Source organism: Anarhichas minor, unplaced genomic scaffold, assembly GCF_050575085.1.
Source record: "Anarhichas minor isolate MPS153535 unplaced genomic scaffold, ASM5057508v1 ptg000004l, whole genome shotgun sequence".
NCBI lineage: Eukaryota > Metazoa > Chordata > Actinopteri > Perciformes > Anarhichadidae > Anarhichas > Anarhichas minor.
The window spans coordinates 13,481,471-13,505,429 of NW_027466450.1; the positions used below are offsets into that span (position 1 = coordinate 13,481,471).

The following is a 23,959-nucleotide window of genomic DNA, read 5'->3' on the forward strand; positions in this document are numbered from 1 at the left end:
TTAAAGTGACAGTTGTCTGTCACTTACATGTATTCCTTACTATAACAAATTATAACGACATCCTTGTAACATTCAAAGTAGAAACAGATGTGATTAAAGTTAAACATGTAAATACAAGTGAATATTTAACAGCACATTGAATTTGGCTCTTACAATTACCTTTTGAGTTTTTGAAAAACTGCAGTGAATTGCTCATACTTATCATTACATTGTTGAAGTGGAAGACTCTCTGTGCGTTATTATATTAGAAACACGTCTTCAAATGTTCTAAGTAATTCAATCTTTACATTATTATGACACAAAACGATGACTGGACAACAGTTATCAGTGTGAATACATTAGACCCTTTTGTAGAAGAGCCTCTTAAGATGTTCATAAATTCCTCTCATTTTTAGTCCATAAATGATTGGATTAAAAAGAGGTTGATATATTATCATTTGTAAAGTCATTATCAAACGTACAATTTTGGGAAAATCAACTTCCAGTCGAGCAAGAAGTACATCATATGCACTTAAACAGGAGAAGTTGATTAGAACCAGCAGATGGGGTAAACAGGTCTGTGCAGCTTTTGTCCTGACTCCTCTACATCGATAGGATATTACAAGTATCCTGGTGTATGTAAAAAGTATGAAGAGCACAGGGAGAAGTGCAGCACTCACAAAAACAACCAAGCCATAAATATTCAGCAGTCTTGAACTCACACAGTGAAGTTTGAGAACTGTGCTGTTGCAAAGTATTCCTTTCAAATGAAACTTGCAGATTTCTTTTTTAGCACTCAGTGATATTAGTACTGAAAACTCACAAGCAGGCAGAATCCAAGCAAAAATCAGGAACATATTAACAGTTGTTTTTCTCATGATGGTTGAATATTGCAGAGGGTTACATATAGACACATATCTATCATAGGCCATGACCGACAACAGGAAGAACTCTGAAGAGGCTAGAGAGTAATAACTAAACCACTGGAAGAGACAGGCTGAATAAGATATGATCTGTTTCTCTGATAAAAAGTCAATCAAAAGCTTTGGGTAGATAGCAGTGCTGAAAAGAACAGAGTTGATTAACAAAGCTGCAATGAAAATGTACATTGGCTCATGGAGGGATTTGTGAATCACTATGATGCTCACAATAGTGAAATTACTGCTAATTATTAAAATATACATCGTAAACATGATCACAAAATAAAGATATCTATATTTGTTCACTTCCACATGCCCACCAAAAGTTATATATGTCACATTAAATCTATTATCCATTATTGATATATCAAATGAGATGATAACAAACAATAAAGCTCATGTAACCAGCACTAGATTGTCTTATTCAGTCTTCAGTACCTGACCTTGATATGCTCTGGTGTGATCCAGCAAACACAGGAACTGGAAAGGGATCTGTTGGAGTCGGTGGGAAGTCTTTATCAGACTATTTCTCCCTCCATGGATCTCATTAAACTCATTAAAATTGTTTTGTTGGAGTACTTGTGGTGTTTGTAGTTAATGTTCCATCAAGAAGTATATCTAAACATCATAATGAACCTAAAGCTGTTTGGGGCCTTTTTAGTTGTGCCTCCCAAGCTCAGGTTACTGCAGAACGGTAAAGTTTGCCCCTGGTGTTTTTTACCAGTGAACCACACCGTAGGCCAATTTCACCTGTTTTAGACCGTGAGTAGCCGTGTCTTTGGCGTGTGACACAAGTATGTCATGGCAGACGTATTTATCTGGACTCAAGGAAGCACAGTGTTCAGTTGTTTTGAGAAAGCTGAAAGCAGCAACACCACAGGCCAAGGATTCAGCTCATTCTGAACAGGCATGTTTTGAACGAATACTGCACTAGTAAGACTAAATCTATTTCAATCAGGAGAGAATTCATTGAGAGTAAATAGTTATTACACATGCATGGTGAGATGAATAGTGAAGAGATTATACTCCATAGTGACGTAGTATATTAAAGGGGGAAATGATGCTGTGATCACAAATATTCCCTGCAAAGTCTAGACCCTGGTGGTGGTGGTGGTGGTGGTGGAGGGAACTGCTGATGATCCAATGATGGGATGAAAAAATTATGAAGATGATGAAATGACAATTCAAAGGGAGATCCCCACCTCTTTGAACAGCTAGGGTGTCCTTGACTAACACAGCGTCAGTTGACATTGACCTGTGGGAGCTCCAACAGTCAGGTTTTAATGTGTGTGTGTGTGTGTCTCACTATGGGGGTACTGATGTTGCAGACAAGCCAATAGTTGACTATGCATAGTGAGGAAATAACGACAGTAACATTGTGCTTTGCTGCCGGTTCTTTTTGTTTTTATGTTTCTCATATGGTTGTATCAATATATGTCATGCATATATTATCATTATATGTTATAGCCACATGTCACACCGACATTCGAAAACAACACACATCCCTTGGGATCTCAAAGCTCCACCGCCATTGAGACATTCCAAAGAGGGTCAGCAAACCCTCTTCCCAGAAATTATCAACATGTTAGATGACATTTAGTTGAGCCAAAATTGAAAGAGACAAACTGACAATCAAAAGATTTGATCTGTTTTTCAGATAAAAAGTCAACCAGAAACTTTGGGTAGATAAGTAAACAATAGAGTTCAGTAACAAAGCTGCAAAGAAAATGTACATAGGCTCTTGGAGGTTTTTGTGTATCCATTTAAGGTACACAATAGTAGAATTACTGCATTATAATATGAATATAACCAAACAATATACATATCTGTATTCGCTAACTTCTAAATGCAAGTTATAAATGTTGCTTATACCTCATCATCCATTGATGTTAAACTAGATGTTCAGTAACAAAGATTTAGTAAGTAACCAACATAGATGAATTCAACTTTAAAAAGAACTCTCTCTTTCATGATAATACAAACATCCAACCTGTACGTAGTGTCTTATTTATTCACAGGTACCTCAACTTGAAATGCACTTGGTGTTTTTCTCCAAAATTCAGTCTGTGGAGAGTTTTTATTAGATTGCTTCATCCACCAAGGATCTTATAAAATAGTTTGACCTCTTCCACTTAAGCACTACGCAATCTTTATCACTCAAGTTATCAGCTGTTGTAGTAGTTCACACAAGAAGCAAACCTGTAAGGCTGACAAATTAAGCAAACGCCGGAACTCCAAAAACTGCAGTTCACCGAATGGCCACTTGCGGCTCGCTGCAAAAGGGAGTCAACACCCATAGAGCCCCATTTTAAATGGCAAACTTTACAGCAGTACAAACATGTTTACAGCTTGGTACAAAAAATGTTTTTGGTCTTTATATCTAATATCCCCGTTCATGACGACTGTACTGGAGTTTAACTTTACATAACTCATCTGTTTGAATTATATTAAGTCTTAAACGTATGAGTAAGGCGTGGCCCTTTTGAATGACAGGTGGGTGCCATCACAGCAGCTAGCTGTCTGCTAGGGATCACCTTGGCTAATTTGAGTCACTAAACTTAACCTCTCAGCCGTGTTTGTGGTGTTTCATGCAAGAATCGGACAAATAAGGCTTGCTTTGTGATTAATTGTATACAGAGCGTCCTGCTGGCTAGTGTGCAGGTGTTGAATGAAGGGCTGCCGCTGGATGACCATTGTGCTTTCAAATGGATATCAGGAACTGTAAAGTCCGTGGAATTTGACTAAAGCCTGGAATACCGTACACGGCCATTCAACTGTGACTCTTTTTCTATACACTAATGCTGGGTGTCGGGGATCAACGCACTAGATACCCCTCTAGCGTTAGTTTTTAACGCGTTGGGAGGGCGTGTCAATATACGCTTGTTACATGAATAGTGTCCTTTCAAATTTAACTTGGTTGGCATTAACTTGACTTGCTAGCAACTCATGTCACTGGCGAGTGACAAACTGGTCTGACTAGTGACTTCCGTGACCAAGCTGACTAACAACTGAAATGACAAACTACTCAGGTGACAAAATATCAACGTGACGTCACAAGACACAAACACCGTCAGGGACGCATCCGTGAACACCGTGAACGTAGGAGCACACTAGTACCAGCTGCGTTCCCTTTAACAGGTGATGTTAAAGGGAGGAGATGTGAGGATCCCCAGTAGCGTAGGTAGTTCTCTACTGAGTAGAGATAGTACTGAATAGTATCCAAATGTCTCTTGTGCTTACTGGCATCGAAGTGGAGGCTGGCAAACCACCTCCACAGAATTCTGCATGACCTTTCATGCATAACACTTTCACACCCCGCCGCAGGTAGCCAGCTGCCTGCAACGCGGCAGTCTGTCCGATTTCAGTCAGAGTGGCCCGTCAGCTGCATGAATCGAGCACAACAGCCAAATATTCGACCTATTGTCGTGGTAGGGGACTGTTCAGTAGCCAAGTTATCATGAACCCCAACTTGGTTAGGTGTAAGATGAATTGGGCCGTGTGAAGCATGAGGGCCAGGGAATAGCCGAATAGCAGCCTGCTGTTCTCGTACGCTTTTCCCTGGAAGGCGCAACCCAAGAATTTCCTGTGTGCCACCTCGACATGAAAGTATGCGTCCTTTAAGTCGATGGTGGTCAACCGATAACGCTGTTGAATTAGTTCCAGCAGCTGCCAATGGAACGTCTTACAGGCAATACATCGGTTTAGAACGTGGAAATTCAAAATGGGTCTGAACTCCCTGGTCATCTTGGGAACCAGGAATTACGTGGAATAAAACACGCTCTGTATATTGAGAGTGGGGACGACAGACACTGCCTGTTTCTATAAAAGGGTCTGCATCTCTGCTGAGAGGTGCTCTCTCTCGCCGATGCTCTGTCCTTCTGACCGTCACATTGTTGCTTCGTCTTTCCTTTAAGGGTGAGCGAGCGGCAAATGGCAGCTGAGCTGAGAGTTTTCCTCCTTGAGTTGGCCCCACACTTGGTGAACAGAGAGCGCAGAGGACTGAAGCAGTGTGCCCGTAAATGACACCAAAACATAGCAGCATAGCACACCCAGATTTATATATATTGTATCCACATGTTGGCAAATTCCCCAATAGTCCACATCATACAGTATTAATATCAAATTACGTCCATGTTTTACGCATCGTGGAAATCATAGGGAATCATGATTTTCTGGACAGGAAAGCATAAAGTCATTCAAAATAACAGTACTCTCCATTGTGGGGACGTTGACTAAATGGAAGTTTGAATCATTTGATTTTTCTTCCTTTGGGGCCAAAACTATTTGAAATGTGAATAATACATTTTGGTGTCTAAATTATACAGTTTTTGTCTCTGTTGAAATTACTGAAGGAAAGAAGAAAAACATTGTCAGCCAATTCAAAACCTTTGGCAGTAGTTTTATCTATTCTCATAACAGTATATCTTCAATATCTGCTTTCGTAATAAAGTAACTTTTAAAGTGTGTGTGTGTGTGTGTGTGTGTGTGTGTGTGTGTGTGTGTGTGTGTGTGTGTGTGTGTGTGTGTGTATGTGTGTGTGTGTGTGTGTGTCCTCCAATTAGTATGATGCAATCTCACAAAGACACAGCTGATGTAAGGATACTGTAATGAGGGTCATTAGTCGGCCACCTCCTCTGTGGTGAACAACAGGCCAGGCCTCATGGGAGCGGCCTGACTACAGCCAGTCTGTAAACAGCTAATTATGACACAGTAGTCACAGTGTGAAGGCCTCAGCGGACCTCTGTGATCCAAAACAACACAATGGTGAGGTCAGTGTTGTTGGTGTCAGTTTTTTTATCTAATCGATCTTTCGCAAAGAAGTACTACTTTTGATCCAAACCACAATGTTTCCCTAACCAAGTTGTGTTTGTGCCTAAACCAAAGCAAACTTTAGACAATACCACTGTTTCTTTCAGTTTTCCCCCGAATAATTATTTTATCTGCAAATACATCAAAAGAATTATCTTTACATTTGCTTCCTTGTTCACCTTCTTACCTGCAATGAAGGTTTTATCCCGGATGACCGCACTGCTATCTTATCAACCTAACGTGGTTTTAACTGTTTGTATATCAGTTTTTATTCCTCTGTAGCTTTTGTGATTTTTACCGACATCTTTTTTTACTGAGGTTGAGAGTTTCTTGATAAAAAACGACTTGTGCTATTTTGTTGTGATGCAGTTAGCGGATGTTGATTTACCTGCCTTAAGCAGTTTCAGTTTGTAACAGTTTTGGAAAGCACTGACAAACTATGTCGTCCTGCCGATAGCGGTGCCAGATCAGAAAACACTGAAGTGTGTGGTTCTGGAGGACAAACATGTTGTGTTTTTTCGTTTTGGAGTAAGAGAGTAAGAGCTGATTAAGATACTTTAAAACACTAAAGAGACACTGCTGCCATTAGCATCAGAATTGCACTCCTTGCCTCGTCATTACTCAGTGAATTCTGAACACCTGTACATATCACGTCATCTGAAGCTGTCTGGTCAGAGTGATGTCAATGGAGGTCAGGGTGCTAAAGTGAAATCTGCATTCCAGTCGAAATACTAAAACTAAAACATTACGATTTTTCGTTTTTTGACCGAAAAATTGTACTTGATTACCCTGTACACTGTTGTTGTACAGTCAGATGGCAGTGGGCACAGGCTTCACATCTGGGTGGGTTGATCCTGTGGCTGAACGAGCTGCCCATCTGCCACAGCTCGTCATGGAGAGGGTGAGAGGGGTTAACTGATGGCGTTGATCTTGTTCTTCATCCTCCTCTCCGCCACTGACTCCAGACTGTCCAATTCCAGCCCAACCACAGAGCCGGCCTTCCTTACCAGCTTGTTAAACCCCATCCCACAGCGAAGAGTGCTGGCTACAGCCGACTGGTAAAAGACCTTCAGAAGCTTGTTGCACACACTGAAGGATCTGAGTCTCCTCAGGACGAACACTCTGCTTTGTCCCTTCCTGAGGAGGGCCTCAGTGTTTGTCTGAGTCCATTCTTTCCACATACTCTCCCTGGATGATAAGGGGCCCCCCAGTTCCTCTGGTAGTCTACCACCTGTTCTTTGGTGTTGCTGATATTGAGCCTCAGATGAATCAGAGAATTCAGACCTTTATGAAACATAAATAATCGGGCATCTTAATATATAAGAAACCTGACTTAAAATACTAGTCATGCCAAATAAACCTAAACACTAAAAAAATCTGCTCTACAGTATAGTGAAATATTTTTTTTTAATTTTATAGGTGATGTATGAACTTATCACTCATGGTTCGTGTCGCTTTGTAGTTATATTTTGTTCCAAGTTCCGATTAAATTCCGATCTGGTGTCCACCTGCTAAATTTAAACCTCCTGCTCTTTTTCATTTAGGAATATAAATTGTATAGCAATTAGGATGTTTTCATAAACATCTTAATTGTTGCCATCAACATGATCAGATACAGCATTGCCAAAGCACTGTATGAATAGTAACATTCATTTATAATATATTTAGAGCATTGTGGAAAAGGAGAAAAAAAACGATACCTTTCATGTACAATACTATTCCTCAAAAGTCTAAAGAGCTTTTTAAAGCTTTGCGATAAAAAGAAAATATTAGCATAATATGTGTGTGTGTCTGTGCATACTGTATGTGTGAGTTACGCAACTCATTTAGCATTACTGGGAAAAAAATCACCCTTTTATAATTTCCATGCCTGGAATTTTGAAACACTTTATCTTAAAGCGACAATAATATTTTATATTAATTTTTTTCGCAGTTATTTGTACACTTTGGAAGGAAATGTTCCTGCAGAGGTTTGATATTTTGGGGGAAAAGCTGTGCGAGAACAGGGCTCCTTTTTTGTCATGTTTTCTTACGTCTGCCTGTTTCTGTGGCGTCTGTCACAGTCTCTGTTTCTGAAGGATCAGTTTTAATCCCTGAGGAGGTGACCCAGTGACCATTACTCTGTGATAACCCCCAACACACACACACACAGACACACACACAGTTGATAACGGCTTGCCTCTTAAAAACCCAGATGTTGCAGCAGGGTTTAATACATCACAACTACTGTTATTGCCCTCTTAACACTGTGTTGCCTGCTGCTGCTGAGCATGTCTGACCTGCCGTGTGTGTGTGTGTGTGTGTGTGTGTGTGTGGGTGTGTGTGTGTGTGTGTGTGTGTGTGCGCTAAAAGCAGCAAAGAGTTAAGAAGCTTTGTGATCTGTTGTGGAAGTGCTTAAAGTGAGTGAAAGAGTGAGTTAATGATAGGAGTGAGCTACACAATGAAAGAGTGAAGAGCACACCAAAGAAACAGATGGAGTGATTGACAGGAGGTGAAGCGGGGAAAGAATAAGATTTTAAAAATAACAGAAGGGAGCAAAGAGAAGAGGGAGGTATAGAGAGAGGTTGGTGGTTGGTGGATTAAGTCGGGTTAGAGAGGATTAATGTCTGTTTTGGTTTGGTAGTAAAATCGCTTCCATGTCAGTCACCACTGGCTGCTGCTGACACGCTCACACTGCTGATTCAGTTCAGCTCACTGTTCACACACTGACACATCACCGGACCGGAGGAAGAGGAGGACGAAGAGGTGGTGAGTTGGTCTTATTTCACAGCTTTGACTGGATGTGTCGAGGACTGAGCTCTCTGAGCAAGAGTTCTACTTCATGCTAGACTCTGTAGTCTGTAGCAGCTCTGTGAGGCTAAATGCTAACATCAGCATGCTAACATGAAAATGTTTAGCAGGTATAATGTTTTCCATGTTCACCATCTTGGTTTAGCATGCTCGCATTTGTTAATTAGCAGTAAACACAAATTACAGCTGAGGCTTACTGGCTCATTAGTTTAGTTTTAGTTTTCAAATCCTCCTCTGGGTACAATTAATATCTGTCTACAATATTATGGCAATCCATCCAAAAGTTGCAGAAATAAAAAGGACAAAACTTAAGACTATTACATAAAACTGTAAATTAAAAAAGGGCTTTGGAGACCGTGGCAGGTGCAACAAACATTATCAAACTGCATGAATTAAATAACATGCCGCTTCTTATAGAATCAAAAGCAGAATAAATCATCAAAGCAGATTACATTTAGATTTATTAACAATGTAAACATCACAGCAGCTGGTGCTCAAAAACCCACGTTAAAGAGTTCAACTTCCTTCAATATTTGTACCTTCAAGGAAAGAACATCATTTTTAATCAATTTAAGATTATATCCATTGTTCACCTGTAAAATGAGCTTTAAACCTTTAAAACATCTATTCTTTGGCTCTGATGGCAGGATGAAATTACTGGCAGAGCTAACTGAAACAAAATGAAGAACTTTAAGTTTAAGTTTGCAGGAATTCAAGAATTAATTTGCCATTCAGTTCAGTAGCTGTGGTGTTTGGATTCTGACTGTAGCTGAGTTTAATTTCACAGGGCTGATTTAACAAAATTCAGACAACTTCATTGTAAAATTCACTCCTGTATTGCAGGAGTTTAAGTTTATAGTATTTAAAACCAGTGGGAATGGTCCAGGGCTTTACATAACTCAAGACGTTCGGTGAGGCTGCGTGATTTGCTCAGTTGACATTTGATGACTTTGGGATCTAGTTAATGAAAGCTTTTGCAGCGTAAGTGGAAACGGAAGCTGAGCCAATTAAGAAGCTAAAGAGTAGACGTAACATCAATTTAGCCCATTAGACAAATATTTCACTCAGCAGTTGGTAGAGACCAAAAACGGAGATAAAAGAGAGAATTTCAGACTTGCTCTTTAAGTGCTGAAAGTGGAAATAAGCACTGACATTAGGGCTTTTTCACACCTGATAGTCAGAAAAAAGATTGGTCTTTTTGCTACATTGTGTACATTTTTTATTTCATAAGGCAATCATGCATGCCCACTAAAACACTATACATGACGTCTTCACCAACGTGAACATGTGTCTCCTTATAATTGGCATTGATTGGTCTCTAACTCTCTCCATTTTTTTTTCCAGACTGACTCTTTATATAGCTCAGAACAATCTAAAAACATTTAATAGAATAACAAACCAGTTCGTGAAGCAAAAAATATAAATAATAATAATTAATTCAGAAAGACAAAACAAAAGTATTTGTGATGTATATATGTCAGAAAGACTTTCTGCTTTAAACTTAGACCTACTTACCGCAGATGTGAACGCACCTAGTTTTTATCAAAATGATTATTTCAGAGGTGCTCACTTTCAGTGACTGTTAACTCAAATGCTTCCTCGTGCTTTGTTTGACAAGCGTACACGGTTCTTTTAGTGCATGTAAAAACCTTTTAGTGCAGTAAAAACCTTTTTTCCTTTGCAGTGAGTCTGGACAATCACCATGAGACCAGCAATGGAGGACGGTGAGAAACGAACACACACACACACACACACACTCTGTATATCTGACGTTCATTGATTGCATTCATTGTTTATTGTCGGACTAGAATTCAGTCTTAATCCTGAACTTGAGTCTAAATCCAGGGGTGGGTTTAGCTTCAATTTAATTCTAATGTGAAATCTAATTCAGATGGTATTAGTGTCTCTCTGCGGGGTCAGGGCTCCTCAGTGTCAGTTAATCCGGTCTGGCCCAAACATGTCTGTGTTTCACCCTTTAGGAGAAACGTCCATCCCCAAGCATCTGCCGTGATATTACAGAATGTTCTAATACAATTTTGTCTGTTGTTGACTGGTGTAATGCATCTTATTCAACATGGCGAGGCTTCGGTGCCTTTGTTCTTTCACTTTTTGGTGGCAGAGATTATGATATTTGATATTCATACATTTATAATACATGAATTGCTCCCCTTACTTGAGTAGTGTCATGCTGTTCATCTGAAATGATGCATGACATAACCAGTGGTGGAAGAAGTATTCAGATCCTTTACTTAAGTGTCAGTATTACCACACTGTGAAAATACTCTGCTTCAAATAAATGTTCCTTGTAAGTATTTTACCATTTTGGATTAATGTGTATGTATAGCATTTTAACTGCTGTCAAAGATTCCTGAGAGTTGTGCTAATGTTGACTCCTTTGTATACTGCTGGGTAGTTTAATCTACAGTAATCTATAGCGTCGCTGTCCTGTGAGAACAATTTATCTCTAAAAAGTCAAAATGTTTCGTCTGCAGTCAAACTGCAAGTCTTCATTAATTTCTTAATTTCTTATTGCGTTGTTTTTGTGTGTGTGTGTGTGTTTGTGCAGGTGTCAGTGAGATGCTGTCCAGTGTGGTGGAGGACGTCAGTCACGCGGTCAGCAGAAACATTTTTGGTGCTGAAGTTCTGCATGAACTGCTGAGTGCACCGTGGCTGCACGCTCTACTGGAGGTACGACATGACTCAACGAACCGTGCACTAAAGCAGACACACCATGGACATGTCAAACAATGACCTAATTTCCTGTTCTGTCGCTCTAGATTTATGAGTGCCTGTTGCAGTTCGAGATGTCCACACCCACACCCCTTCTGCCTTATGCCTCAGGACTCTCACATGAGGTTGACGCACACACACACACACACACACACACACACACACACACACCTCGATAAGTGTCAGTATATATCTTGTACACACTAGAATAAACATGTTCATGTTTCGGTCCAACAGAAAGAAGGGCAATGCAGAAAATGTGTCTTCAGAAATTATGCATGTATAGTGATTATAACGATAATAATAATAATATTAATAATGATAGTCATAATCATAATCATGAACTTCATTTATAAAGTACTTTTCTAAACCAGGTTATTGAGGGCTTTACCAAAACAAGAAAAGAAAAGCCCCAAAAAGCAGCACTGCCTTGACATCAGTAGGAACATGTCCTTGTTCATACCCAACACCATCACCAACGTTTGAGCTCATCTTCTTAATCTTATTCATTTTAAGAAAATAGAGGCCTTACAGATTACATCTGATCTTCTGGAGTGTTATCATCTGTATTCCTGTCTGACTGTCTATCTGTCTTTCTGTCTGTCCGTCTCTTTGCCTGACCATCAGATCATGGCTACAATACAGAATGTCCACCGTCCCTCAGCTGAAGCCAGAGAGCTCTACAACCTCCTCAGCTCACCACACATCCAGGTGTGTGTCTCTCATGTACAAGCTCTTGCAGAACTTGTGCTCGGTTCTCTGTTATGACACACGTTACCTGTCTCTCAGGCCCTCCTATCATCTCACGACAGTGTGGCCCAGTCAGACTATGGACCTGTTTTACCGCCTCTGCCTGATGAGATGCCCGAGGGCGAGGAGGCCATGAGGATCGTTTGTCTGGTGAAGAACAACCAGCCGCTGGTGAGACATAGTTATAAAATGCTGAAACAGGTCAAACCTGAAATCTAAATATCTTATTTATTCCTCCCTAAATAAATAAATCTGGTTGTCAGTGAAGCATTAAAGACCATTATTCTCTCTGAAATAATAATTTGGTGAACTAATATTAATCAGTCAAACCAGTTTCTTAGGTTTTTCTTAGTAAGATTAATAAGTTTGTTTACTTAAGAACTTTGAGGTACTTATACTGTACTTGATTTTCTGCTCCTTTATACTTCTACTACACTAAATCTCAGAGGGAAATAATGTACTTTTACTGCACCACATTGATTTTAAAACTTCAGAAGTATTCAGATCTTTTACTTAACTAAAAGTGTAGAAATTACAAGTCCTGCATTGAAACTCTTACTTTTGTAAAAGTGTAAAAGTATTATGATAAGAACATACTAAAAGTACTCATTATGCAGAATGGCTCATTTCAGAATAATGTAGTATATTATTGGATTATAAATTGTTATGTCACGATTCTTGTTCAGCTCTCTGCCATTGTTAGACGATCAAATCTTGATTCGTAAAGATCAGCAGATCATTGGTTTTTTTAGATTTTCTAAAAAGTGTTTTTTTAGATTTTCATATTCTTCTTTATAAATGTATTCTACATTGTATTAAGTGAGATATAACTGCCATATTTTGGGGGAATGTACCACACTAAGGCCCTATGGTAATATTTAAATAATGTATGTGAATGTAATAATAATAATTTATTTCCCCAGTCAATTGGGAACAAACTGCAAAAATAATTTCAATCGATTTTCTATTTTAAATCAAAATTCTGACACCCCTACTAAACATAACGTCTAGGTTGAGAGTTGATAGAGGTATTGATCTGTAAATGCCTCACAGATAAATAGTTTAATTTCAAGCTATCAGAAGAGATCTTTCATTATATTTTGTTCACCAAGAACGGAGAAGAGCGCAGAGGAAGTGTAAGAGATGGAGTACGAGTGATTCGTAGTCGTTGGAGCAGCCTCCGTCGCCTCACGTTGGACCGTCTCGTCCCTGCAAGGAGGGCCTGGTCGGGGGAGGAGCTCAGAGCAACTGAAAGTGAAGCCAGGCCTTTGCCCCTCCCCAGGGGAGGACAGTCACGTCCTTTTCTCCCCCGCTACGAGTCAACGGGAAGCTGCTGTTTGCGTCCACAAACCGCAGCGCTTTGGAAGAAAGGGCTCAACCAATCAGCTCCTTCTGTCTTTAGCCCGGCCTCCTGCCCTGGTAAGAGGAGGACGACTGTCAATCAATGCAATCATCAATCATCCGTCCATTTTTTCATTCACTCAAGACGACCGATCACCATATTAGGAACAGGGAATAAACAATTCATCCAGCAGGGTGCGTATTTACCAGGAATCACACTGAGAGTTAACAGAGGACTAAAAACTCAGAGCACGACTCTCAGTACAAATTATGATGACGTGTTGTAGTATTGTGACTGTATCTCTGTGTGGTTGTGAGGAGCTCAGTTTTTGCGGAGATCACGCTCTCTTTTGCATCCTGCACAAGGCTCATCAAAACATTGTTCAATCTTTGCTGAAACGGTATCTTGCTCATAAGCTCATAAGCTCTCCTGGCTGCTCCCAATAGGATAGGACACCTGTGGAGCTCTCCTAAATATCACCCAGAAAAAGGACGAATTTCCTCTGATGATGCTTGATAAATATTGTCCCAATACAATACATCATTCAGTTCATCCCTTCATTCATTCATCCATCTCGGCATTTGCACATTCCTTTGTCGGAAAGACCATCTTTGGTTCATCCAGAAAATGTGTTGAAAGGCAGCAACCAGTTCATCTATAAGTTCATCCATTGTGTACCTCACAAACATGCTCATGATCCTCACCGTTCATCAATCATCATCAAGTCATCATCCGTCTCTTTCATCTTACCATCCTTTGGCTCCTTTTTTATTTGTTCCTGCACTGCTGTTCTCTTTCAATAATGTATATTTTACATTTCTGTCGTCGCTTTCTTTCTTGTCTTCATCCGCCACCCAACATGGAGATCCATTTTTAGAAAAACCCAATCAGAACGAGGGAGAAGGTGCCTCTAACGGAGGGAGCAGTGACGACTACGCCTACCCTCCTCCTCCAGTCCCAGTTTACAGTCTGAGCTTTCCCAACTCCCCCATCTTTTACAAAAAGGGGGCTACAGGGGGACACTCGAGGAACATCCCTACACCCGGCAGGAGACCCTCTTGTACTGGGATGAACCCACTTAGAGCCCACACAGCACCTTCTAGTCCTGCACCTCATCGCTTCACTCAGCAGCAGGGGGTTAGCACTCTCCCGACCCCTGGCAGGCAACATGTGTGTCAAACTGAATCTCATAGCAAACTCCAAGAAGAGCCTCTAAGTCGTCCCTCAATGACCCAATACTCTACTGCTTCTCGTCACAATGGACGCCAGAAGCAACCACAACAGACACGAAATGAGCAGGAGCAACCAAAACTCTGTCAACAACGTGAGCTCACCAAACAGTGCAGCATTGAGGAACTCAGGTCCACCGTCCAGACGGTGGCCACTAGCATTGAGCATGGCACTCAAGACGTCCTCCATCTTGGCCAGAAGATGGTGGCGGCGACAGAGATGATCACTGACGGTGTGGAAGAGAATGCCCAGGCGCTCAATCTGCTGGCTGAGGTGGTCGACAAGCTCCAAGGGCTCATTGTGGCCAGCAAACACACAGAGGTGTTACCTCCATGCAGGCCCAAACAGCGCACTCCTCCCCCACCTCCTCCAAGGGTCTCCTCAATGTCTCCAAAAGAGGTCCGCAAACCTCCCACACCTTACCCACGACACCTCTCGTCCTCCTCTTCTTGCTCTTCCTCGTCTTCATCCACGTCTGTCAGTTCCTGTGCAGACGGCTTCGCAACATCGAGGAGTCCAAAAGGAATGAACGGAGGCTCCAAGAGGACGGTGGTGACCTTTGGTGCCACCCAAAGGGCAGGTGGTCGTGGTAGTAACGGACAAGTGAGGCTCAACAATGGAGCAGTCTCTAGAGCTCCTCTGGAGGACCAACAAGACTGTTACAGCACAGGGTGCTTGACAACCAAGAAGAAGAAAAAGAATAAGTAGGCCCCAAAAAATGAACCGTCTCCTCTCCTTGTCTGCTGTTGTGTTGAAAATAGACTCTGAAACGGATTAAGATATCTCTACTTCTTCTTTTTATTGTAAATCTACATCAGAATTTGGATCCCAAATATTAGTGTAAGGAACAAAGTTAAACCATATACCAGAAGCAGACTGACTCGAACAATGAACACTTTTGAGAGACAGTTGTTCCATCTCTGGATTTATCACTGAAAGGGGGAAAAGCAAAAATTTGAAGGTACAAAAAAATGACATCTCCTATTCCATCCAGCTATACTTAAAACTGTGACCACCGTCATCGCCTCATGGTATTCATTGCAGTTGCTCTTGTCAGACCATATGTTCGTCTTAGTCTTTCTTATCTTACAGCCTCATGCTTATATTCTAGTATATCTTTGCCAGTGGTGGAAGAAGTTGTCAGATCCTTTATTTAAGTAAAATCACTAATACTACACTGTGAAATAATTTGATAAATTGAATTGGCATAAACCAAAGACTGTATATAACCAATGCATTTCCTTGCCTCAGCTCATGCTTTAAGAGGTTCAGTCATCAGTTGCTTTCATCCCATCTTCCATTCGTATCTTTCCCCAATTATACTCCTCTCTATTTATACAGCGCTGATAGTTACTGCTTCTGTAGCCATTGAAGGTTGTTAAATTTGGAATAACTGTCTTTATGTCAGGGGGCGACGATAAGGAGGGACGAGGAGACGGGAGAGATCTACATCGCCAGGGTGATTCATGGAGGACTGGCCGACCGCAGCAGTGAGATAAATATGTATTAAATATAACGTACAATACCAGAGAGTTAATAATGTATTAAACATGGTGAGAATGTGCAATATCATGGTTTAATTTGTATGTGTCCCAGGACTTCTCCATCCTGGTGATCTGTTATTGGAGGTCAACGGAAACCCTGTGGGGGGTCTGGAGCCAGAACAGGTCATCCAGATACTGGTAGGACACCTGAGGGGAAAATAAATACTTAAATATAACAAAATAAAGGCAGGAAATGACATACGTAAAGTTATTTTTCATTTTAATTTCTAGTGTTAACTATCTGTGCACAATATTGAACAAATAAATGAATTAGAAAATCGAATAAGGAATAGCTCGTCTGTGGTTTTGTGACTGCAGGTGCTCATAGTTGTGATCATAATCTGATTATTAAAACAATTGATCAGTTATTTACTAGTATTTGTTGTATTTGCAGATCAATTCCCAGGGAACAATCCTGTTCAAAGTCATTCCTGAAAAAGCTCAGAGCAGCAGCAGACAGAAGTCGGTAAGAAACATCCAGCACACATCCTCAGATGGTTGATTCTGTCTCTCTGCCAGTGGTGGAAGAAATACTCACCTTTACTAAAAGTACAAATAGATTCATGTAAAAATACTTATTTTGACTACTTGAGTAAGAGTAAATAAGTATTAACCTAAGTAAATAAGTATTACCCTAACCCTTAAAACCCTATAAAAGTATTATCAGCGTCATACAGTAAAAGTACTTGTTGTGCAGTATCTCCTGTGACTGATATGTGATTCTATGTTACATTATGACAAGACCTGTGAGAGGATGTTTAAATGTGGGAGATTTCCTTTAAATCCCTCTCTCTGTGTCCGTCAGGTGTATATGAGGGCATTGGTGGACTACTCCCCCTTGCAGGACTCCTCCATCCCCTGTCCTGATGCAGGGATGGCGTTCAGCCGAGGAGACCTGCTGGAGGTGGTCGACCAGTCGGACGGACGCTGGTGGCAGGCCAGGAAGCTGCCCTGCTCTGCATCCTGCGCTGGTCTGATTCCCTCTGCCAGCATGCTGAAGAGGTGACACCTCACACACCCTGAATGTGAACCTTACATGTGTTTCATCATTCCCAACAAATCTTAAAGGGACATACTAATGTTTTAGCATCTTTTAACAGATTTTAAAGAAATACCACATACTATACAAACTGTAAGATTTCTGAAATATGCTTTTCAAGGTTCATCTTTGATGTCATTAACATGAAATGAAATGCAGTTGGAACTCCCTCCATACAACACACCCAGAAAATATGTGAACCGATATTTCAATGTTCAAAATTTAAATTGAATAAAACAATATAAAATAACTAAGTATATATACGAAGTACAAAAGGAAGAAATGTACCATCTCTCTCTGCAGTAAACAGAGGGAACAGTGGTGGTGTCAGCCATTACAGGTTCATACCTGCATCCGACCCTGTAAGCACTCATCATTATTATCTCTTAACATTTATGTATATTGATTTGCATCTACAGCAATGTGTAGCAGTAGTAACTGGGTTAGGTATGGTTTATTTAACTTTAAAAGCTGTAGCGATGTTCGTCTGTGATCCCTGGACAGGCGTTATAAAGTTGTCCTGCTATATAGAATATTTAATAACAAAATTTCATTAAGATTATACGACAACAAGATTTAAAAGTTATTGAAATAGTTTATAAAGAGATAGTTGGTATGAACATCAGGTACAAAAGTACAAAATACAAGACATGCAAAGCAATATTAACATTAATAGATGCATGCACTATAAAATACATTGTGCTGCATTGTTAAACACGAGTTAAAACATACAACACAGAAGCACTAGCATTAAAAGCACATACAGACTATAAAATCGCTCACACATAATAAAATCAAGATCACAATGCATGAACATGAGTACAGACTGGTGTTAATCTCCATAAGGCTCTGAACATGTTGTGAATGTGACTTAAAAACAACAAGAAACACTTTTGACAACGTTTCTCTTCTGTCTGTCCTCAGTGACTCTGGATGGTAACGGTGGGTGAGACAGCTTATTGTTCACTCATTGTGTCAGTTGTTCTTTTTTTAATTTAAACATCTAAATCCAATAGCTTGTCTGTTCGTGTGACGTCAGTTGGTTTGTTATGGTATTGCTGATGTGTGTAATGTGGTATGAATGGTGAGGCAAGTAGCTGTATCTATCTATGACTGTGTGCAAGTGTTAAAGATTGGTTTATATTTATTTATCCGTGGAGGGGAAATTCATTATTTATTTATTTTTACACAGACATAAATTGATCCGTACTTGGTCCAAGCTGTACTTACTTAATTCATTAATATGTTGGGGGGTTGATCATTATCACACCTCACACACACACACCACAATTTCTGTTCATGCCATGCATAGCAATGATGTGACATGTAGTTTGTTATAGATTGTGGTAGTTGTGGTTGAATTTGTCTTTGCTATAATGTATTTTCATCGCTTTGGCTGACAAGTTAATTAAATGACAAAATAATGTGAAGTCCTTTTTATTAGTGTAATAATACATATAATTTAGCTGCTGTTTCATATGATATATACATATATACTGTATATACGTATATTCCCTTTAAGTTTTGTTTCAGCACCACATACGATATAATGCGAGCTATTAAACTCAAATTTACAAGACAAGCAGTACACATACACACCGTACCCACAACCAGAGTTGTTCTTACACTAAAACTGCAGTACTGCCTCAGGTGAGGTGACACATTCATGTGTGGCAACAATTAATAAGCAGCTCAAGGGGAAGTTTCCAAGTTTTTCTGATTTAACCTCAACTAAGAAACAGTGACGGTTCCTTTTTTATTGAGACGCCTTGTGTCTGACAGTTAAAAACATCATCAGGAACGTTAACTCTTCATATTGTTGCTGGTCATTACACCAAACCTTCTGTCACACAGTGTTAGAGTTACTGTGACTTTTTGGAAACAAGCTTTGACTTTAAAAAGTACCTTTTTTTTTTAATATGTTCCAGAGAATAATCAAATACATTCTGATGACAAACGCACCGTAACAGGTAAAACATGTCCGACACAATGATGAATATATGATACTTGACGTTTCATATAGACTGAAATGAATCATCATCTTCTGTTTTCCTCATCTCCACAGAGCTGGAAGAAATACACTTTGGTAGGTGTTTATTTAGGCGTTGCAGTACAATGGTTGTCTGTGTTAACAGTTGAAGTGAGTGAAGACTTTTTATGTTTTCTTCCTTCAGATAAGGCTGACTCTGATATTACTGATGGAATCTACCTGGGTAAGACGCAGTTAGTTAATTTGTTTTGTTTGTTTGTCAGTTTATACACAAATAAGCAAAACTGTTTGCTGATAACTTATTTTATTCATTTCGTACAACCTATAATCCACTCGTAGCAAAACTATATATTTATATATATTCTGTATATTCTGTATTCTGTATATATGATTCTGTATATACAGTATAGATGTATAAAGTTGTACCAATGTATATTCATTTCTCCACTTAATCCCTGGGAGAGTTTGTCAGCAGTTTAATACATAATAAATACTGTCACTGTGTCACAGATACAATAAGTGAATGAATTAATTGTGTTCACCAGCTGGTTTCCGGCAGAGTTTCCGTCTCTGGAGGAGGACGTCCTTCAGGAGGAGACGACAGTCCTGCACCTCCTGCTCACCCAACAGCAGTGCCCTGTCCACCCCCTATGAGGAGGTGGCGTTGTACCAGCGCCCTCCACAGGAGAACCACCGCCTCATCGTCCTTATTGGTGAGACAGGAATCTTTAAATTATCATTTTGTTTTGTTGAAAGCTCCGATTGTTTTCTCTCACAGTATGTTCCTCTTTAATTTTCAATTTCTCTACAATATTAACTGTATATACAATATATATCCACATGTCCAGGTGCTACAAGAGTTGGAGTGAATGAACTGAGGAAAAGACTCATCAAACTGAACCCTTCGACCTTCCAGGGACCCGTACCTCGTATGTGCCCTCCACAAGTCCAACATATTCATATAAAGTGTCTCCACAATTATAAGTTTACTGTTTTACTTTGTGTGTGACATGGTGACAGGAGGGAACCTACAATGATAGAAAAGACATAAAAGCAATAATAATGTGTTTTCATACTGTGCATCATTCACAATGTTCACATGGAATATTATGTGATATGTAAAAGATCATGGAATTAAAGAAAAGAAGATAAAAGTTACTTTAAAATCAAAGACACATTTTTTGATTTTCTAGGACAAAAATTATGATTTAGTTTACATATACATACATACATAACAACAAGACTAAGTCTTCAGTCATGTTAGCAGCTAAGTGAATGAATTTATTATGTTCTTATAACAATATGACATCATAACAGAAGAGTGGACATTCGAAATGTGTGTTGATACAATATTTCCTCATCCAAAACACAGAGTCACAGAGTTTCATCTGTTAGTTGAACTCACAACTCACAACTGTGAAAATTGTATAACAGGACCAAGACTTCTGACTTTAATTTACTTAAGTCAGCAATAGCACCAAAAAGCACAGAGACAGAACAGGAAATGGAACAAACCAGACGAAGGGTCATGAGGTCAATGGCTCTTGTGAGGTTCGATAAGGGTTTAATGGTTCATAATCTTGATTTCTACATGAAGAAAAGTAAATATTAATGCACTGGTTTTGATTGGCTGTCGCCCTGTTCCTCCAGACACCACTCGTCCAATCAGAGCAGGGGAGCAGACGGGAAGAGAGTACCACTTTGCCACCAAAGAGCTGTTTGAGTACATGGTTTGTAACAACAGGTGGGCTTCTCCTAACTTTTCTTTTCTTTTGACATGATTTCTGTATTTGACTGTACACATGTGATTTGGATGCACAGTCTTTTTGAATATTATTAGGATATACTGAGATTACTTTACTTCAGGTTAAATGTATGTTTACTACATGGTCAACTGAATTTGATTTACTTTTCATTATTACTCATTTCTAGCTTTTCTGACTGTACTTTTATCTGATCTGTATTTGTACCTCTGCCTTGTGTTTGTTGACATGTGTTCAGGTTTGTGGAGTATGGGGAGTATAAGGGCCACCTGTATGGAACCAGCACTGATGCTATTGATGAGGTGCTTAAACGAGGACGGATGTGCATCCTCGATGTTGAACCGCATGTGAGTTTCATTAAGAAGCCCGTCGTTGATAGCATGGATCCACTTAATTAGTTTACGCATTGATAGTTTGATTATTTGGCTAAATCCAAGGTGTCAGAAACGGGAAAACAATGTGCACCTTCGTCTCGTCTGCTACTGGGGGTACATCTCCAGGAGCTGCCCCACGCTCTAGTCCCGGCCAAGCAGCCTCCCAGCGGTGGGGCAACGTGGCAAGGGTGCGAGTCATTTTCTCGTTTCTGCCACTTTGGATTTATTCCAGTAACCAAACTATCAAGACACACACATACTATGGATTTATTGTTTTGAAGCCCTCGGGGAAGCTCTACTTCCACGTTCTCTTGACTGCGGGCAGACTGGACGCTACAGTGACTCATTATTGCCTCTCGCGGAGCAAGTGGTATTACAAGACAGGACGGGCCGGGGTTCGTCGGTTAGCATGCTTATTTCAGTAGATACCTCTGCAACACAATACATAGACGTTGACTAAACGTCAACCTCTTCACATTCTGTTGATAATGTTCCCTTTTTGAATGTTTTAAAACGAAAATTCTGGATATATTTTACACATTGCACCTTCAAAGTGTTTGTTATAAGTAGACAAAATGAAGGCTCACTAGTTAGCTGGCTCAGAGGGTCAGATTGGGTGGTTCGGTAATTTGAAGATTGTCAGTTTGATCCCTGGCTCCTCCTGTCTGCATGTCGAAGTGTCCTTGAGTGAGACACTGAACCCATAGTTGCTCCAAGCTCCTAATTCTTATGATCAGTTAAATGCTGAGGTCAGATTACATGCATGTATTTGAAAAAGTTTAAATTAAGTTTTTTTTAGGTTATTCTATATTTCCTTACTGTCAACAAATCCCATGAAAAGAAGCCAACAATGCATTAGTTTGTCTCTCAGTACTGTCGGACTTCCTGTCTGTCGCTCTCAGCTCCAAGTCCATCGGTTCATATTGAAGACGTCAATCGTTAAAACACAAACGTATAACTCCATGTTTAAAAAAAAAAAAGTCTCAATAATTTCCGAAAACAGCTGGTCACTGTAGTTTTTATCAAACAAACGGGAGGAAATAGTGCATTTGTTGGGGACTATTGTTAGCGGTGGATTAACACACTGGTAATCCCAGATATGTTGGTTTTGTCGTCAGAGCGTCCAGCCTCTGAGGACGAGGAAACTGAAGCCCTACGTGATCTTCATCAGAGCTCCCAGTCCAGACAGACTGAGACAAACACGGAGAGACGCCAGAATCATCACCAACTGCTCCATCAACAGAGCGTTCACAGTAAGAGCTCCGACAAAATGAAAGCACTACAACACAAATATTTCATGTGACAGCACCAAGTGCAGAAAGAAAGAAGTGAAAACGCTAAAAAAAATGTAGCCCTCATGTTTCTGCTTCTGCAGGAGGAGGACTTTGCGGAGGTGGAGGAGTTGTCCCGGCTGATCGAGGCCAAGTATAAACAGTTTTTCGACAGCATGCTGGTGAACGACGACCTGCAGCACGCCTGCATGCAGCTCTGCTCCATCATCCAGGAGGCACAGAACGAACCACAGTGGATACCTGTCAGCTGGAGCCGGACGGAGGAGTGAAAGAGGAAAGGGGAGATGTTGGAAGATTATGGGATAGAAAAACTACGAGTGAGAATGAGAAAATAAAATAAAGTGGAGACGTGTTGGATAAAAGGGGAGAACACTGAGTGAAATATAAAGAAATGGGGGAGGAGGAGGTGAAAGACGAATTGGGAGAAGAGAAAAGACCTGGATATGGAGACAGATGAGAAGAAGAAGGATGTGATGACATGATGGAGACAAGACTGCGTGAAGAGAACCCGTATTCGTTTTTTCGTCTTTGGAATTTGCACCAAACATCTCAGATAGTATTTATAATTTTAGTTATGCAAATATTTCTCAGGGAAGAATTACGATGTGAAGCATGTTTTTCAGAGCACTCGCTAACTGAATAACGACCTCTACATTCTCTTTTTATTCATTCTCGATGTTGGCAGGGTAGCAGACTCTGTAAGTACTAGCTAGCTTGAATAATACTGAATAATAAGAATAAAGGACGACTGTCGTCTCACGTTACCTCGTGTCTTTTGTTAAAAGCTGCACTTTAATTTGTATTGGTTTTGATACTATTTACGTCAGTATCTTAAATTATCAAATGTATTTTAATTATTAACTCTTTATAGATGGGTTTGTGTTGTAGGTGGAAGAAGACGAGCCTCAATAACTGCTGTGGCCCCTCCTGTAAACCTAACTCTGATGTTTTACAAAGGATTTCCTTCTTTCTGTCCAGGGGATCTTGTACTAGTGACATGTTACATGAGGGGTTGTGAGATCATTAATAGGTTAATTTATAGGTTTTTCTTTTCTTTAATCTTTACTGTTTTTGAACTTGTAAGCAAACTGATTTTTATTTGCACATCCAGCACTCACGGAGCAACATGACCATTCATTTTGAATGGTGTTTGTGTCCACCTGAGGAATGTCAGTCAAATATTCACTCTCTTTTAGCTCTGTTTTTGGTCTCCACTAGCTCCTGAGGGAAATATCTGTTCACAAGCTAGTCTCTTAACTGTGTCTGTCTGCCGTTTGATGCTGAGCAGGTAAAGTGTACAGCAGGTTTTTACTGCTTCTTCCCTGCAAACGACGCCATGAGAGCGGTGAGAGTGAACCAGAACAGTAAAGTTGTGGGTCGGACGGATAAATAATGAGCTGAAACTCA

At 40.1% G+C, this 23,959-nt stretch overlaps 1 protein-coding gene and 1 pseudogene across 1 annotated transcript; one reads left to right on the top strand and one right to left on the bottom strand.

Moving 5' to 3' along the window:
• Window positions 1-391: 391 nt before the first annotated feature.
• Window positions 392-1,256, bottom strand: LOC142964110 (olfactory receptor 10K1-like; annotated as a pseudogene).
• An 8,944-nt stretch (window positions 1,257-10,200) lies between these two features.
• LOC142964116 (MAGUK p55 subfamily member 4-like) lies at window positions 10,201-22,821 on the top strand. The gene is made up of 20 exons (XM_076104267.1): window positions 10,201-10,222; window positions 11,065-11,186; window positions 11,276-11,353; window positions 11,856-11,939; window positions 12,018-12,149; window positions 15,959-16,040; window positions 16,147-16,232; window positions 16,489-16,560; window positions 16,900-17,096; window positions 17,437-17,495; window positions 18,058-18,075; window positions 19,062-19,103; window positions 19,199-19,219; window positions 19,308-19,346; window positions 19,669-19,836; window positions 19,972-20,052; window positions 20,774-20,867; window positions 21,125-21,233; window positions 22,379-22,513; window positions 22,636-22,821. Exons 1-20 carry the CDS (start codon window positions 10,201-10,203, stop codon window positions 22,819-22,821), a joined length of 1,827 nt encoding a protein of 608 aa, XP_075960382.1.
• The last annotated feature ends 1,138 nt before the right edge of the window (window positions 22,822-23,959 follow it).

What these genes read in the sequence shown, in the direction of transcription:
- LOC142964116 (XM_076104267.1), top strand. Translation starts at nt 10,201, where the DNA reads ATGAGACCAGCAATGGAGGACG. An exon ending in GGCTGCACGCTCTACTGGAG is followed by an intron (nt 11,187 to 11,275) that starts GTACGACATGAC and finishes CTGTCGCTCTAG; the next exon opens with ATTTATGAGTGCCTGTTGCA. An exon ending in TCCTCGATGTTGAACCGCAT is followed by an intron (nt 21,234 to 22,378) that starts GTGAGTTTCATT and finishes TTTTGTCGTCAG; the next exon opens with AGCGTCCAGCCTCTGAGGAC.